At 43.1% G+C, this 15,083-nt stretch overlaps 1 protein-coding gene across 2 annotated transcripts in view; it reads left to right on the top strand.

The window, feature by feature from the left end:
* The window catches only part of LOC139367037 (guanine nucleotide binding protein (G protein), alpha activating activity polypeptide, olfactory type), a 75,702-nt gene extending 63,460 nt beyond the window's left edge, over nt 1-12,242 (top strand). For both annotated transcript variants that reach the window (XM_071104973.1, XM_071104974.1), the window contains exons 8-12: nt 6,280-6,338; nt 8,587-8,707; nt 9,192-9,322; nt 9,845-9,912; nt 10,035-12,242. In XM_071104973.1, the coding sequence (XP_070961074.1) occupies nt 6,280-6,338; nt 8,587-8,707; nt 9,192-9,322; nt 9,845-9,912; nt 10,035-10,181 (526 nt within the window). In that variant the 3' untranslated portion in view covers nt 10,182-12,242. The remainder of the gene's footprint in view (nt 1-6,279; nt 6,339-8,586; nt 8,708-9,191; nt 9,323-9,844; nt 9,913-10,034) is intronic.
* Nucleotides 12,243-15,083: the final 2,841 nt, after the last annotated feature.

Genomic DNA, 15,083 nt, shown 5'->3' with positions numbered 1-15,083 from the left:
AAGCAGCGGGTCGGAGTCAGAGGCCGAGTCTTCTCTGGTCTCTACTCCTCCCGTTACGGGGTCTGAGACGCCGAAGCTTCCCACCATTAGCTCTGACAAATTGAAAACTCTAGTCATTGGCGACTCCATTACCCGCAGTATTAGACTTAAAACGAATCATCCAGCGATCATACACTGTTTACCGGGGTGCAGGGCTACCGACGTTAAGGCTAATCTGAAGATGGTGCTGGCTAAAGCTAAAACTGGCGAGTGTAGAGAGTATAGAGATATTGTTATCCACGTCGGCACCAACGATGTTAGGATGAAACAGTCAGAGATCACCAAGCGCAACATAGCTTCTGCGTGTAAATCAGCTAGAAAGATGTGTCGGCATCGAGTAATTGTCTCTGGCCCCCTCCCAGTTAGGGGGAGTGATGAGCTCTACAGCAGAGTCTCACAACTCAATCGCTGGTTAAACTGTTTTCTGCCCCTCCCAAAAGATAGAATTTGTAGATAATTGGCCCTCTTTCTGGGACTCACCCACAAACAGGACCAAGCCTGACCTGCTGAGGAGTGACGGACTCCATCCTAGCTGGAGGGGTGCTCTCATTTTATCTACCAACATAGACAGGGCTCTAACTCCTCTAGCTCCACAATGAAATAGGGTGCAGGCCAGGCAGCAGGCTGTTAGCCAGCCTGCCAGCATAGTGGAGTCTGCCACTAGCACAGTCAGTGTAGTCAGCTCAGCTATCACCATTGAGACCGTGTCTGTGCCTCGACCTAGGTTGGGCAAAACTAAACATGGCGGTGTTCGCCTTAGCAATCTCACTAGGATAAAGACCACCTCCATTCCTGTCATTATTGAAAGAGATCAGGATACCTCACATCTCAAAATAGGGCTACGTAATGTTAGATCCCTTACTTCAAAGGCAATTATAGTCAATGAACTAATCACTGATCATAATCTTGATGTGATTGGCCTGACTGAAACATGGCTTAAGCCTGATGAATTTACTGTGTTAAATGAGGCCTCACCTCCTGGCTACACTAGTGACCATATCCCCCGTGCATCACGCAAAGGCGGAGGTGTTGCTAACATTTACGATAGCAAATTTCAATTTACAAAAAAAAAAATGACGTTTTCGTCTTTTGAGCTTCTAGTCATGAAATCTATGCAGCCTACTCAATCACTTTTTATAGCTACTGTTTACAGGCCTCCTGGGCCATATACAGCGTTCCTCACTGAGTTCCCTGAATTCCTATCGGACCTTGTAGTCATAGCGGATAATATTCTAATCTTTGGTGACTTTAATATTCACATGGAAAAGTCCACAGACCCACTCCAAAAGGCTTTCGGAGCCATCATCGACTCAGTGGGTTTTGTCCAACATGTCTCTGGACCCACTCACTGTCACAGTCATACGCTGGACCTAGTTTTGTCCCATGGAATAAATGTTTTGGATCTTAATGTTTTTCCTCATAATCCTGGACTATCGGACCACCATTTTATTACGTTTGCAATTGCAACAAATAATCTGCTCAGACCCCAACCAAGGATCATCAAAAGTCGTACTATAAATTCACAGACAGCACAAAGATTCCTTGATGTCCTTCCAGATTCCCTCTGTCTACTCAAGGACGCCAGAGGACAAAAATCAGTTAACCACCTAACTGAGGAACTCAATTTAACCTTGCGCAATACCCTAGATGCAGTTGCACCCCTAAAAACAAAAAACATTTCTCATAAGAAACTAGCTCCCTGGTACACAGAAAATACCAGAGCTCTGAAGCAAGCTTCCAGAAAATTGGAACGGAAATGGCGCCACACCAAACTGGAAGTCTTCCGACTAGCTTGGAAAGACAGTACTGTGCAGTACCGAAGAGCCCTTACTGCTGCTCGATCATCCTATTTTTCTAACTTAATTGAGGAAAATAAGAACAATCCGAAATTCCTTTTTGATACTGTCGCAAAGCTAACTAAAAAGCAGCATTCCCCAAGAGAGGATGACTTTCACTTTAGCAGTGATAAATTCATGAATTTCTTTGAGGAAAAGATTATGATTATTAGAAAGCAAATTTCGGACTCCTCCTTAAATCTGCGTATTCCTTCAAAGCTCAGTTGTCCTGAGTCTGCACAACTCTGCCAGGACCTAGGATCAAGAGAGACGCTCAAGTGTTTTAGTACTATATCTCTTGACACAATGATGAAAATAATCATGGCCTCTAAACCTTCAAGCTGGATACTGGACCCTATTCTGGACTGGACCCTATTCCAACTAAACTACTGAAAGAGCTGCTTCCTGTGCTTGGCCCTCCTATGTTGAACATAATAAACGGCTCTCTATCCACCGAATGTGTACCAAACTCACTAAAAGTGGCAGTAATAAAGCCTCTCTTGAAAAAGCCAAACCTTGACCCAGAAAATATAAAAAACTATCGGCCTATATCGAATCTTACATTCCTCTCAAAAATTTTAGAAAAGGCTGTTGCGCAACAACTCACTGCCTTCCTGAAGACAAACAATGTATACGAAATGCTTCAGTCTGGTTTTAGACCCCATCATAGCACTGAGACGGCACTTGTGAAGGTGGTAAATGACATTTTAATGGCATTGGACCGAGGCTCTGCATCTGTCCTCGTGCTCCTAGACCTTAGTGCTGCTTTTGATACCATCGATCACCACATTCTTTTGGAGAGATTGGAAACCCAAATTGGTCTACATGGAAAGGTTCTGGCCTGGTTTAGATCTTATCTGTCGGAAAGATATCAGTTTGTCTCTGTGAATGGTTTGTCCTCTGACAAATCAACTGTAAATTTCGGTGTTCCTCAAGGTTCCGTTTTAGGACCACTATTGTTTTCACTATATATTTTACCTCTTGGGGATGTTATTCGAAAACATAATGTTAACTTTCACTGCTATGCGGATGACACACAGCTGTACATTTCAATGAAACATGGTGAAACCCCAAAATTGCCCTTGCTAGAAGAATGTGTTTCAGACATAAGGAAGTGGATGGCTGCAAACTTTCTACTTTTAAACTCGGACAAAACAGAGATGCTTGTTCTAGGTCCCAAGAAACAAAGAGATCTTCTGTTGAATCTGACAATTAATCTTAATGGTTGTACAGTCGTCTCAAATAAAACTGTGAAGGACCTCGGCGTTACTCTGGACCCTGATCTCTCTTTTGAAGAACATATCAAGACCATTTCAAGGACAGCTTTTTTCCATCTACGTAACATTGCAAAAATCAGAAACTTTCTGTCCAAAAATGATGCAGAAAAATTAATCCATGCTTTTGTCACTTCTAGGTTAGACTACTGCAATGCTCTACTTTCCGGCTACCCGGATAAAGCACTAAATAAACTTCAGTTAGTGCTGAATACGGCTGCTAGAATCCTGACTAGAACCAAAAAATTTGATCATATTACTCCAGTGCTAGCCTCTCTACACTGGCTTCCTGTCAAAGCAAGGGCTGATTTCAAGGTTTTACTGCTAACCTACAAAGCATTACATGGGCTTGCTCCTACCTATCTCTCTGATTTGGTCCTGCCGTACATACCTACACGTACGCTACGGTCACAAGACGCAGGCCTCCTAATTGTCCCCAGAATTTCTAAGCAAACAGCTGGAGGCAGGGCTTTCTCCTATAGAGCTCCATTTTTATGGAACTGTCTGCCTACCCATGTCAGAGACGCAAACTCGGTCTCAACCTTTAAGTCTCTACTGAAGACTCATCTCTTCAGTGGGTCATATGATTGAGTGTAGTCTGGCCCAGGAGTGGGAAGGTGAACGGAAAGGCTCTGGAGCAACGAACCGCCCTTGCTGTCTCTGCCTGGCCGGTTCCCCTCTTTCCACTGGGATTCTCTGCCTCTAACCCTATTACAGGGGCTGAGTCACTGGCTTACTGGGGCTCTCTCATGCTGTCCCTGGAGGGGGTGCGTCACCTGAGTGGGTTGATTCACTGATGTGGTCATCCTGTCTGGGTTGGCGCCCCCCCCCCCCCCCCCCCCCCCATTGGGTTGTGCCGTGGCGGAGGTCTTTGTGGGCTATACTCAGCCTTGTCTCAGGATGGTAAGTTGGTGGTTGAAGATATCCCTCTAGTGGTGTGAGGGCTGTGCTTTGGCAAAGTGGGTGGGGTTATATCCTTCCTGTTTGGCCCTGTCCGGGGGTGTCCTCGGATGGGGCCACAGTGTCTCCTGACCCCTCCTGTCTCAGCCTCCAGTATTTATGCTGCAGTAGTTTATGTGTCGGGGGGCTAGGGTCAGTTTGTTATATCTGGAGTACTTCTCCTGTCCTATTCGGTGTCCTGTGTGAATTTAAGTGTGCGTTCTCTAATTCTCTCTTTCTCTCTCTCGGAGGACCTGAGCCCTAGGACCATGCCCCAGGACTACCTGACATGATGACTCCTTGCTGTCACCAGTCCACCTGGCCGTGCTGCTGCTCCAGTTTCTTTCAACTGTTCTGCCTTATTATTATTCGACCATGCTGGTCATTTATGAACATTTGAACATCTTGGCCATGTTCTGTTATAATCTCCACCCGGCACAGCCAGAAGAGGACTGGCCATCCCACATATGCTCTCTCTAATTCTCTCTTTCTTTCTCTCTCTCGGAGGACCTGAGCCCTAGGACCATGTCCCAGGAATACCTGACATGATGACTCCTTGCTGTCCCCAGTCCACCTGACTGTGCTGCTGCTCCAGTTTCAACTGTTCTGCCTTATTATTATTCGACCATGCTGGTCATTTATGAACATTTGAACATCTTGGCCATGTTCTGTTATAATCTCCACCCGGCACAGCCAGAAGAGGACTGGCCACCCCACATAGCCTGGTTCCTCTCTAGGTTTCTTCCTAGGTTTTGGCCTTTCTAGGGAGTTTTTCCTAGCCACCGTGCTTCTACACCTGCATTGCTTGCTGTTTGGGGTTTTAGGCTGGGTTTCTGTACAGCACTTTGAGATATCAGCTGATGTACGAAGGGCTATATAAATAAATTTGATTTGAATTAGCCTATCAGAAGCTTCTAAAGCCATGACATCTTTTTCTGGAATTTTCCAAGCTGTTTAAAGGCACAGTCAACTTAGTGTATGTAAACTTCTGACCCACTGGAATTGTGATACAGTGAATTATAAGTGAAATAATTAGTCTGTAAACAATTGTTGGAAAAATGACTTGTGTCATGCACAAAGTAGATGCCAAAACTATAGTTTGCCAAAACTATAGTTTGTTAACAAGAAATGTGTGTGGTTGAAAAACAAGTTTTAATGACTCCAACCTAAGTGTATGTAAACTTCCGACTTCAACTGTACATATATTATATATTATATTGCTCTGCGGCATAGGCAAGATGCAGTAGATGGTAAAGAATACAGTTTTAGTTATGAGATGAGTAATGTAGTAAGTATATGTACACATTAATAAAGTGGCGTTATTTAAAGTGACTAAGTGATACCTTTTATTAAGTCCTTTTATTAAAGTGGCCAGAGATTTGAGTCTGTATGTGGGCAGCAGCCACTCTGTTAGTGATGGCTGTGTAACAGTCTGATAGCCTTGAGATAGAAGCTGTTTTTCAGTCTCTCGGTCCCAGCTTTGATGCACCTGTACTGACCTCGCCTTCTGAATTATAGCGGGGTGAACAGGCAGTGGCTCGGGTGGTTATTGTCCTTGATGATCTTTTTGGCCTCCCTGTGACATTGGGTGCTGTAGGTGTCATGGAGGGCAGGTAGTTTGTCGCCGGTGATGTGTTGTGCAGACTGCACTACCCTCTGGAGAGCCTTGCGGTTAAGGGCGGTGCGGTTAAGGGCGGTGCAGTTGCTGTACCAGGCGGCAATACAGCCCGACAGGATGCTCTCGATTTGTGCATCTGTAAAGTTTGTGTGACTTAGGTGACAAGCCAAATTTCTTCAGCCTCCTGAGGTTGAAGATGCGCTATTGCGCCTTCTTCACCACGCTGTCACCACGCTGTCCATTTCAATTTGTCCATGATGTGTACCTCAATTACCTCGACTAACCTGTACCCCGCACATTGACTCGGTACAGGTACCCCCTGTATATAGTCTTGTTATTGTTATTTTGTTAATATTTTGTAAATATTTTCTTCAAACTGCATTATTGGTTAAGGGCTTGTATAAGTAAGCATTTCACGATATAGTCTACAGCGCATGTAGTCTATAGTCTTCAGCGCATGTGACAAATAAGATAAGTTTTGAGATCAAGACATGTTTGAGTTAAATAGGCACCTTCACACATTGGATCATACAGAAAGAAGTCTGTTAAAACGTTTTTTTCTCTTCCCTCCCAGTATGTTTGATGTAGGTGGCCAGAGAGACGAGAGGAGAAAATGGATTCAGTGCTTCAATGGTAAGTTTGGATTATGTGGACAATTTTGCTGCCCACAATGTTGTTTTGCAAGTGTCCTGTTGGTGGTTCAGTGAACCATGCTTGCTTAATGAGTAACCTTACCTGAAACCGGAAGACCTGCGTTAACTCCTGACCGTCTTGTGGTGGAACAGGGACTATGTCACAGTAGCTTAGCATTGTATACCATCTGGATCCACTTCCACTAAAAAAAAATATATTTTGGTATTTGTTTAATTAGTCAATTTAAAAATATTTATAATTTTACACTTATGTATTAGTTCCAAATAAGACAGTCAACAGTTACAGAAATACAATTATTTTTCACCCAACCCAAAGACAAAAACTTAACAATCCAACATTAACAACAGATAAACAGAAGAGAAAAAAAGTCCTCACATTATCATGCGGCTTACGCTTGAACTATAGCCAATATTCATATACATTTCTTTAGAATATACAGATATACAGTTCCAATGCTTCTACAATATCACTGGTTTATAGGTGGCAGGTAACCTAGTGGTTAGAGCGTTGGACAAGGTAAAAATCTGTTCTGCCCTTGAACAAGGCAGTTAACCCACTGTTCCTAGGCCGTCATTGAAAATAAGAATTTGTTCTTAACTGACATGCCTAGTTAAACAAAGGTAAAATAAAATTGTAGAAAATCAACAGATCCCAAGTAACATTAAACTCTGGGGCTATCAAGGCACAAGGCGAGACCCAGATGTAGACACAGGAGGCAGATGGTTGGAGTCTTACAATGTTTATTAATCCAAAGGGGTAGGCAAGAGAGTGGTCATGTACAGGAAAAAGGTCAAAACCAGTGCAGAGTCCAATAGGTACTGAAGGGCAGGCAGATTCAAGGTCAGGGCAGGCAGGATGATCAGGCAGGCGGGAAAGTAGTCCAGTCAGGAGGGGTCAAAACCGTGAAAACTAGCAAAAGAGAATGGAAAAAAAGTATGGGGAAAAACACACTGGTTGACTTGACTAAACATACAAGATGAACTGGCACAGAGAGACAGGAAACACAGGGATAAATACACCGGGGAAAATAAGAGACACCTGGAGGGGGTGGAGACAATCACAAGGACAGATGAAACAGTGACAGGCTTTTTTTCTTTCTTTTTTTTACTATATAAGTGAATTTTTCAAGAGCTAGGCTTGACGTTAATTATTTTAACCAATGACCAAGTGAGGGGAAACTGACATACTTCCAAAGGAGAGAAATTGAACGCCTAGCTTGTAATAGACAGAGGTAAACTATTTTCTTCTCTCTCTCCTATGTAAAGAGATATTCTCTGGGTAAAGATTTAGGTCGCAAAGTTTAGGGATTAATGGTATTGGGGTAGAAGTAATCTCAGAGATATAGCGCAGCACTGAGCTCCAAAATGTTTATCTCGGCACACTCCCATAGGCAATGATACAAGGTGCCTAGATGTGTGTTACAATTAACACACAGGTCTGGGATATTGGGGTGTGTGAACGGGTTGGTTAACAGGGGTGATAGTGTATGTTTAGTAACCACAAGGACCGCATTAATACTTTGTAGTGAGGAAAATATGTAAAGATCTGTTGAAACAAACATAAATCTATCCTAACCGGAAAACACTGAACCCCATTCCCTTGTCTCCCTAACCGAGACACCCAACGCTTCCTCTCCCACCTCCCTCTAATCGTAGAGTGTAGTATGGTGGACGACTGATCCGTTACAGGGAGCAGTCTAACCAATGTGACGCTCAACAAAACAGTGTCTCCTGCCTTCTCTTGGCCATTACTCCTCATGAACAAAACAGTGTCTCCTGCCTTCTCTCGACCATTACTCCTCATGAACAAAACAAAAGGCATATATAGCAACTTGTTACTACTTGGTCTTCGTTTGAAAAGTAGCAAAGAATATCTCCACTTAAAACCGTAACGTTAGTTAGTGAAGCCTGAGATTAACGTTAATGTTACAGCTTGGACAATCCAAAATAGTTGTAAATGATCCGCAATACAGGGTCTGTAGCTAGTTGCTACCAAGTAACAACAAATACAGAAGGTGTCATAGTATGACATTTTTGGACTGTATCAACAGTGGACTAATGAAACAAATGACTAAAGATAGTCTTTTAGTGGAATTTTCCTTTAACATTACATGGTTTACGATGTCACTGTCTGATCCTCATAATGCACACCATTATGCACCATTATGCACCAATATGCACCATTTCATGCTAAAACAACCCATTTAATGTGCTCTTATTTCTTTTAGACGTGACGGCGATCATCTTTGTGGCAGCAAGCAGCAGTTATAACATGGTCATAAGGGAAGACAACAGCACCAACAGACTCCGGGAATCCCTGGATCTCTTCAAGAGCATCTGGAATAACAGGTTGGTCATGGTCACCTAATCAGGCTCTCTGCCCTCTCCCGACTCAATTATGCCCTACTTAAAATTTCACACCAGATTTAGTAATAGGCAAATGTAACGTTTGCATTCCATTTTGTTGTGATTTCAATATACTTGCAATACATTTGCAAACTGAATTAATTTTAAACCAGCTTTGTTTATTTTCTGTAGCAAATTCTTGGTGAAAATGTGTTTTACTGTACATTGCAACACTACATGACTTCTGGGGTATATATTATTGTAAGAGGATGTACTTTTAGCGATTGACAGTAATAATGGTAACATTTTAGTTTTAATCAGTCAACGTGGTGGTATCAGTGGGAATCGGTCAAACGGAAGCAAAACATGAGTTGGATAGAGATATTTTATTTTTAAACCCATCCATTCACATTCCAATAACTCTGACACAGTGTCATTGTTTAAATGCCTGTCTAGTCACGTCATTCTTTACAATCTTTCTTTTCAGATTTTTACGGACCATTTCAGTCATCCTGTTCTTGAACAAGCAGGACATGCTGGCTGACAAGATCTTAGCAGGGAAATCCAAACTTGAAGACTACTTCCCTGAGTATGCTCGCTATACTGTGCCGGCCGAAGGTGGGTGCTGAGATGTGCGGAAAACACTTTCTTTAAATTAAACTTGATCATAATAATTAAGAAGAACTACTAACCTAAGAGACCCACACATTACGCTCTTCCAGCAACGAATCGTGCACCAAATCATTGTTGCTTCACAGTGAAGGACCTCCAAACCGATCCACAAGATGTATACAAAGTTTAACCCATTTTGGCGACTCACACTTTTGAAATTTGTGACTCAAATGGAGTCATTTGCGCAGGCCCTGGAATAAACCTTTATTTAGCCCTCATATGACCCTCTAACTTATAGATATCCCAGGTACTCAATTGCAGGATGTAATAGCATAAACATGCCTTTCTTCCCCATCGTCAAATGAAATCACAGAATAGTTTGGAGCACGGAGAACACTAGTTAGAGATGTTCCATAAAAATGTGATTGCAGATACCGTCATCAGGCACTGCACTACATCCAGTCCTAATGATATGGTATCCTTGTACTGATGAACCTGGATTTCTTCTGTTTGTCTCTTTCTGAACAGCCGTTCCAGACCCCGGAGAGGACCCTAAAGTGACCCGGGCCAAGTTTTTCATCCGAGATGAGTTCCTTGTACGTGCAGTTTTCATTCTATGTACTGACTGTAGATGCTTGTATTGTAGTGTTAACCATTTCAGGTTTGGGGTCATTTTCGTTCCAATTTAGGAAGTTAACAGAAATGTGTCTCCCCACAGAGGATCAGCACGGCGAGCGGCGACGGAAAGCACTACTGCTACCCCCACTTCACCTGCGCCGTGGACACGGAGAACATCCGCCGTGTCTTCAACGACTGCCGAGACATCATCCAGAGGATGCACCTGCGCCAGTACGAACTCTTGTGATTGGTCGTAGCCCACCATCCAGTCGGCTCTGGGCCAATCCCGGTGCAGTTTGTTTCCACTCCCAAAACACAAGTTCCTTTCACCACAGGGACCAGGAGAACTACTGAAGCATCACAATGCTGTCATTTTGTTTGCCATTTTTGGTTTTATTTTGTTCTTTAATTTTGGCCCATTTTTTTTTACTGTTATTTTGTAGGTATAAGTGGGGATGGGAAAGGATGTGTGTGTGCCTCAGTCTTTTATTTCAAATGCCTTTATTCTGCTCATTCCACTAAGCCTTTTTAGACATCTTGTTTTGTGGTTTTTGATTTGAACTAGTCTTCTGTAGTTTCTGTTGTGGTTGGACCTGGACCAGCTGATGTTGTCAGAGGGTGTGTGTGTGTGTGTACGTTTGTGCGTGAGAGAGTTGAGGTATCTAATGAGGTAACTCCTGTGTGTGTTGGTTCCAGAGTTGGAATCTACCTTCCGACACTCCTTTGCATGGATTACTCCGCTTTACTCGCTCTCTCCCTCCCTCTCTCTATTCTGCTCTGAGTACTTGATGAAGGAGTGGGGCGGTGGGGCGGGCAGGAGATGTAATGCACTTTGCATCAGGTAACTTAACGCCGTCAAGGAAGTATACACATGATGTAGCACCGAGATATTTATTACTCTGTCACTTTTTATTTGGGTTTGTTTGTTTTTATTGCAACATGGAGAGAGAGGCTTTCAGACTGCTTTTGTGTGGATGCTGAGAGCTGTAGAATTAGCATAGAGGGGGTGGGGCTTGTGGGAGGACCAGGAGGGTGCTGGGAGTTTGAGTCCAATGCACCTCCTGTCGTAGGGCAGCAGCATTCTGCCACGTGTCTAGATGGAAAGAGAAATACCACACTCACTTTGATTTGCCCACAGACAGTCCTTTTTGACTTAGATCCTCTTGGGCAATAGTTCTATATATATATAAATATATATAATATATTTTTGTTTTTGTTATCTTGCACACTGTGCAAGGTTGATTATCTTGTACAGACTGCAAAATGTAATGTTATTTTGTACAACTTTATTGAGAGAAAAAACTTCTTGTAGAATATCTTTGTGCCTTGATAATGGCTGTACCTGTAAATTGAGCTCTGATGTATGTTTTTGACTGCGCTGTACAGCTTGATGTCAAACTCTATCTGACAGTAGAGACTGCAGGCAGGGAGTTTCTCGCTCTCGCTCTCTCTCTCTCGGTTAGTTTTTCTGGTTTATAAAAAAAAGAAAATGTTCTTTAGTAGAAAACGGCAGAAAAATTTGTGCGGTGAAAAAAAAAAAAAACTCAAATCCTGTATACATTATGCAAATTAACCACTTACCTACCGCAGTGACCGCAGGTCGCAGCCAGAGACATGCCTTCATCCTCTTTCGTTTCGACGGTGAAAATGTATATTTTTATTTCTGATTCTCAGCTTTAATACATTGGAAGATCCATTGACGTGTCCAAATCGCAACCTGGCGTTGTTTTACTACAGTAGGAAGTATCTTTTTAGATATGAAGTGTGTATGAGATGTATACATGCGCGTGCCAGTAAATGTGTGTGTATGTGTGCTTCAAAGCATGCATGTACTGTAAAACATATATACACACATGTACTCATGCATTGTATATCTACATTGTACATGTGCATTTTGTATTAATATATATGTACATATACATTTATAAAGATATACATATATTCTATAAATCTATATGTACAATTATACATAGTAATGTGTGTACCTATGCGTATACATATTTATGAATGTCTAGAACGTATGTATGCATACAGATGTATAGGCATCAACTTATATAGAATGAGACGAGATGATAAAGTAGTGATCCTTCGGTCATAGAGATCCCTTCACAATGGCACAGGCATTGTGAGCGTGTGGGCACAATTAGACAGGATATTCTTTACACTGAACAGAAGCTTTCAATGTGCAAGTCTATTCTGAGAGCGAGGAGGTAGATGTGATAACGTTTGTGTTTTCAGGCCTTTAAGGAATACAAAAAGTATTTTTATTTTAATAAAGAGGCACATCAGAAGACCTTTGTTTTTTTTTGTTGGTTTGTCTAAAGTGAATATGTGGGAAAATGATACTTATGTACACTTTGTATATGCATAAATTACAGTTGCAAGAAACCCAGTTCTGCCGTCTTCCCTCGACTGTTTTCTTCCGGGTCACATTTAAAGGTCAATGATGGCCCTGCCATAGCTTACTCACCGGGATAAAAAAAAAAAAAAACATTCAGTTGCCAATAATTTATAAAGAGAATGAACGGATAACATATCATTGCACGCTATTAAAATGCACCAACAAAGAGTGACCAAGGCCTTTAAAAGGTGCTGTTGGTTTGGATGTCAGGAGTGTCAACCCTATTACTGTCTCTTTGGTCTCAGGGATGAACATGGTCAGGGTGAGGAGGTGAAAGGTGGTCGGTCACACAGATGAGACGTCCCCTACCGTTACTTTGATTTCAATCACACTTTTGGTGTATTTGCTAACCTGAATGCTGCCCTTTTCTTATGTGGCCTGCCAAGGAAATAATTATTTGATCTAGGGGAAACACTCACTGTAACAGTCACAGGCCCTTGTGCTTGCCCATGAGGCTGGTGGCTAGGAGCATGAAGCTCTTTGAGAAGTGGAGGTGGGCCATGAGCATGAGGGAGACAACCATGCCTGTGGCGCAGTAGATGGCCACCACGCTGCTCTCCTCTAGCAGGAAAGAAGGTGCCCTGCAGGGAGTGGGAGGTTGTGTCCCGATTCTCTACCCTTCTAACACTATTTAAATTCATGAAGTAAACTTAAATTGAAATGGAATTGACCCCAACCCTGACAGTTACTAGGATGAAGCTGGGGTTTTTTGCAGTTTCTCCAGCTGAAGGAAGGAACGCTGATCTCTGGGTGCTTGTTGTCATGAACCACCTTACAGGCACTGTGGGTGTGGCCACTCAGGATAAGGGGGAGCTGAAACTAGCAAAGTAACTGTAGAGTGAAACCAAAAGAATCCATCATATTTCTCCAATCACAAGCTTGTAAGTGACAACCTATTGTTTTCAGTCAGAAAGATACCCTTCAGAATGATTCTTAGGGATTTATCTCAGTCTGAAGTGGCTTCCTCTGTCGGGACCTTTCCTTCATCTGCACTGATCTGGAAAAAACGACTTATGAAAGCAAGCAGAGGCCACTTCAGACAATAGAGATGAATCCCATGTGTGAGTGATAGTTCTGTGTATTTAAACTCAGCCTTTGAGAAGCTTCCTGGTATAGCATGTCATAATGCTCATGGAACACCTGGTGGCGCTCTTCAGGAGAGGCGACATCCTTCCCAGTGCACTCTGCATCGTTCAGGTGGTACATAGGGTAGTGCTGCCAACAGAAAAGGTCAACAAACAGTAAATAGATGTTTATTGTCACATACACCAGATAGATGCAGTGAAACGTGTTGTTCAAAGAGTTGGCCATAGTAGTCAAATCAAACTTTATTTGTCACATGCTCCGAATACAACAAGTGTAGACCTTACTGTGAAATGCTTACTTACAAGCCCTTAACCAAAGGTGCAGTTCAAGAAGAGTTAAGAAAATATGGGGCACCGGTACCGAGTCAGTGTGCGGGGGCACAGGTTAGAGGTCATTTGTACATGTAGGTAGGGTTGAAGTGACTATGCATAGATAATAAACAGCGAGTAGCAGCAGTGTTCAAAACAAATGGGGGGGGGGGCAATTTAAGAGTCCGGTGGCCATTTGATGAATTGTTCAGCAGTCTTATGGCTTGGGGCTAGAAGCTGTTGAGACTTTTTGGTCCTAGACTTGGTGCTCTGGTACCGCTTGCCGTGCGGTAGCAGAGAAAACAGTCTATGACTTGGGTGATGAGTCTCTGACAATTCTATGGGCTTTCCTCTGACACCGCCTATTATATAGGTCTAGGATTGCAGGAAGCTTGGCCCCAGTGATGTACTGGGCCGTACGCACTACCCTCTGTAGCGCCTTCCGGTCAGATGCAGAGCAGTTGCCACACCAGGCGGTGATGCAACTGGTCAGGATGCTGTCAATCGTGCAGCTGTAGAACTTTTTGAGGATCTGGGGACCCATGCTAAATCTTTTCAGTGTTCTGAGGGGAAAAGGTTTTGTTGTGCCCTCTTCATGACTGTTTGGTGTGTTTGGACCAAGTACGCACCCTTGGAGAAAATTAGGATTAAATGCCTAAAGGCACATCGACAGATTTTCACCTAGTTGGCTCATTTATTCGAACCAGCAACCTTTTAGTCATTGGCCCAAAGCTCTAACCTCTAGGCTACCTGCCACACTTAGAACATTACATGAGTGAACTATGCTAATGATACAGATGTGGTCAAATACACTGTGGCCACTGTATTATGTACACCCATTTAGTACTGGCTTGGACCCCCCTTGCCTCCAGAACAGACTGATTTCTTCGGGGCATGGATTCTACAAGGTGTCGGAAACATTCCACAGGGATGTTGGTCCATATTGACTCAATGGCATCACACAGTTGGAGATTGGACGGCGGTACATTCATGCTGCAAACAGCCCATTCCATCTCATCCCAAATGTACTTTATTGGGTTTGGTCAGCAACAATGTTCAGATACCCTGTGGCGTTCAATCGTTGCTCGATTGATATCAAGGGACCTAAAGTGTGCCAGGAAAACATTCCCCACACCATTATGCCACCAGCCTGTACCGTTGACTCCTGACTCATCCATCAGAATATGCAATAGGAACTGGGATTCGTCGGACCAGACAATGTTTTTCCAATCCTCAATTGTCCAGTGTTGGTGATCGCATACCCACTGGAGCCCAGTGACGGTTGCTGAGGGGAGGACAGCTCATAATATTGGCTGAAGTGGAGCAAATGGAATGGCATCAAACACATAGAAAC

This window comes from Oncorhynchus clarkii, chromosome 15 (genome assembly GCF_045791955.1).
Source record: "Oncorhynchus clarkii lewisi isolate Uvic-CL-2024 chromosome 15, UVic_Ocla_1.0, whole genome shotgun sequence".
NCBI classification, from domain to species: domain Eukaryota; kingdom Metazoa; phylum Chordata; class Actinopteri; order Salmoniformes; family Salmonidae; genus Oncorhynchus; species Oncorhynchus clarkii.
This window is presented reverse-complemented; position numbering and strand designations above follow the sequence as displayed.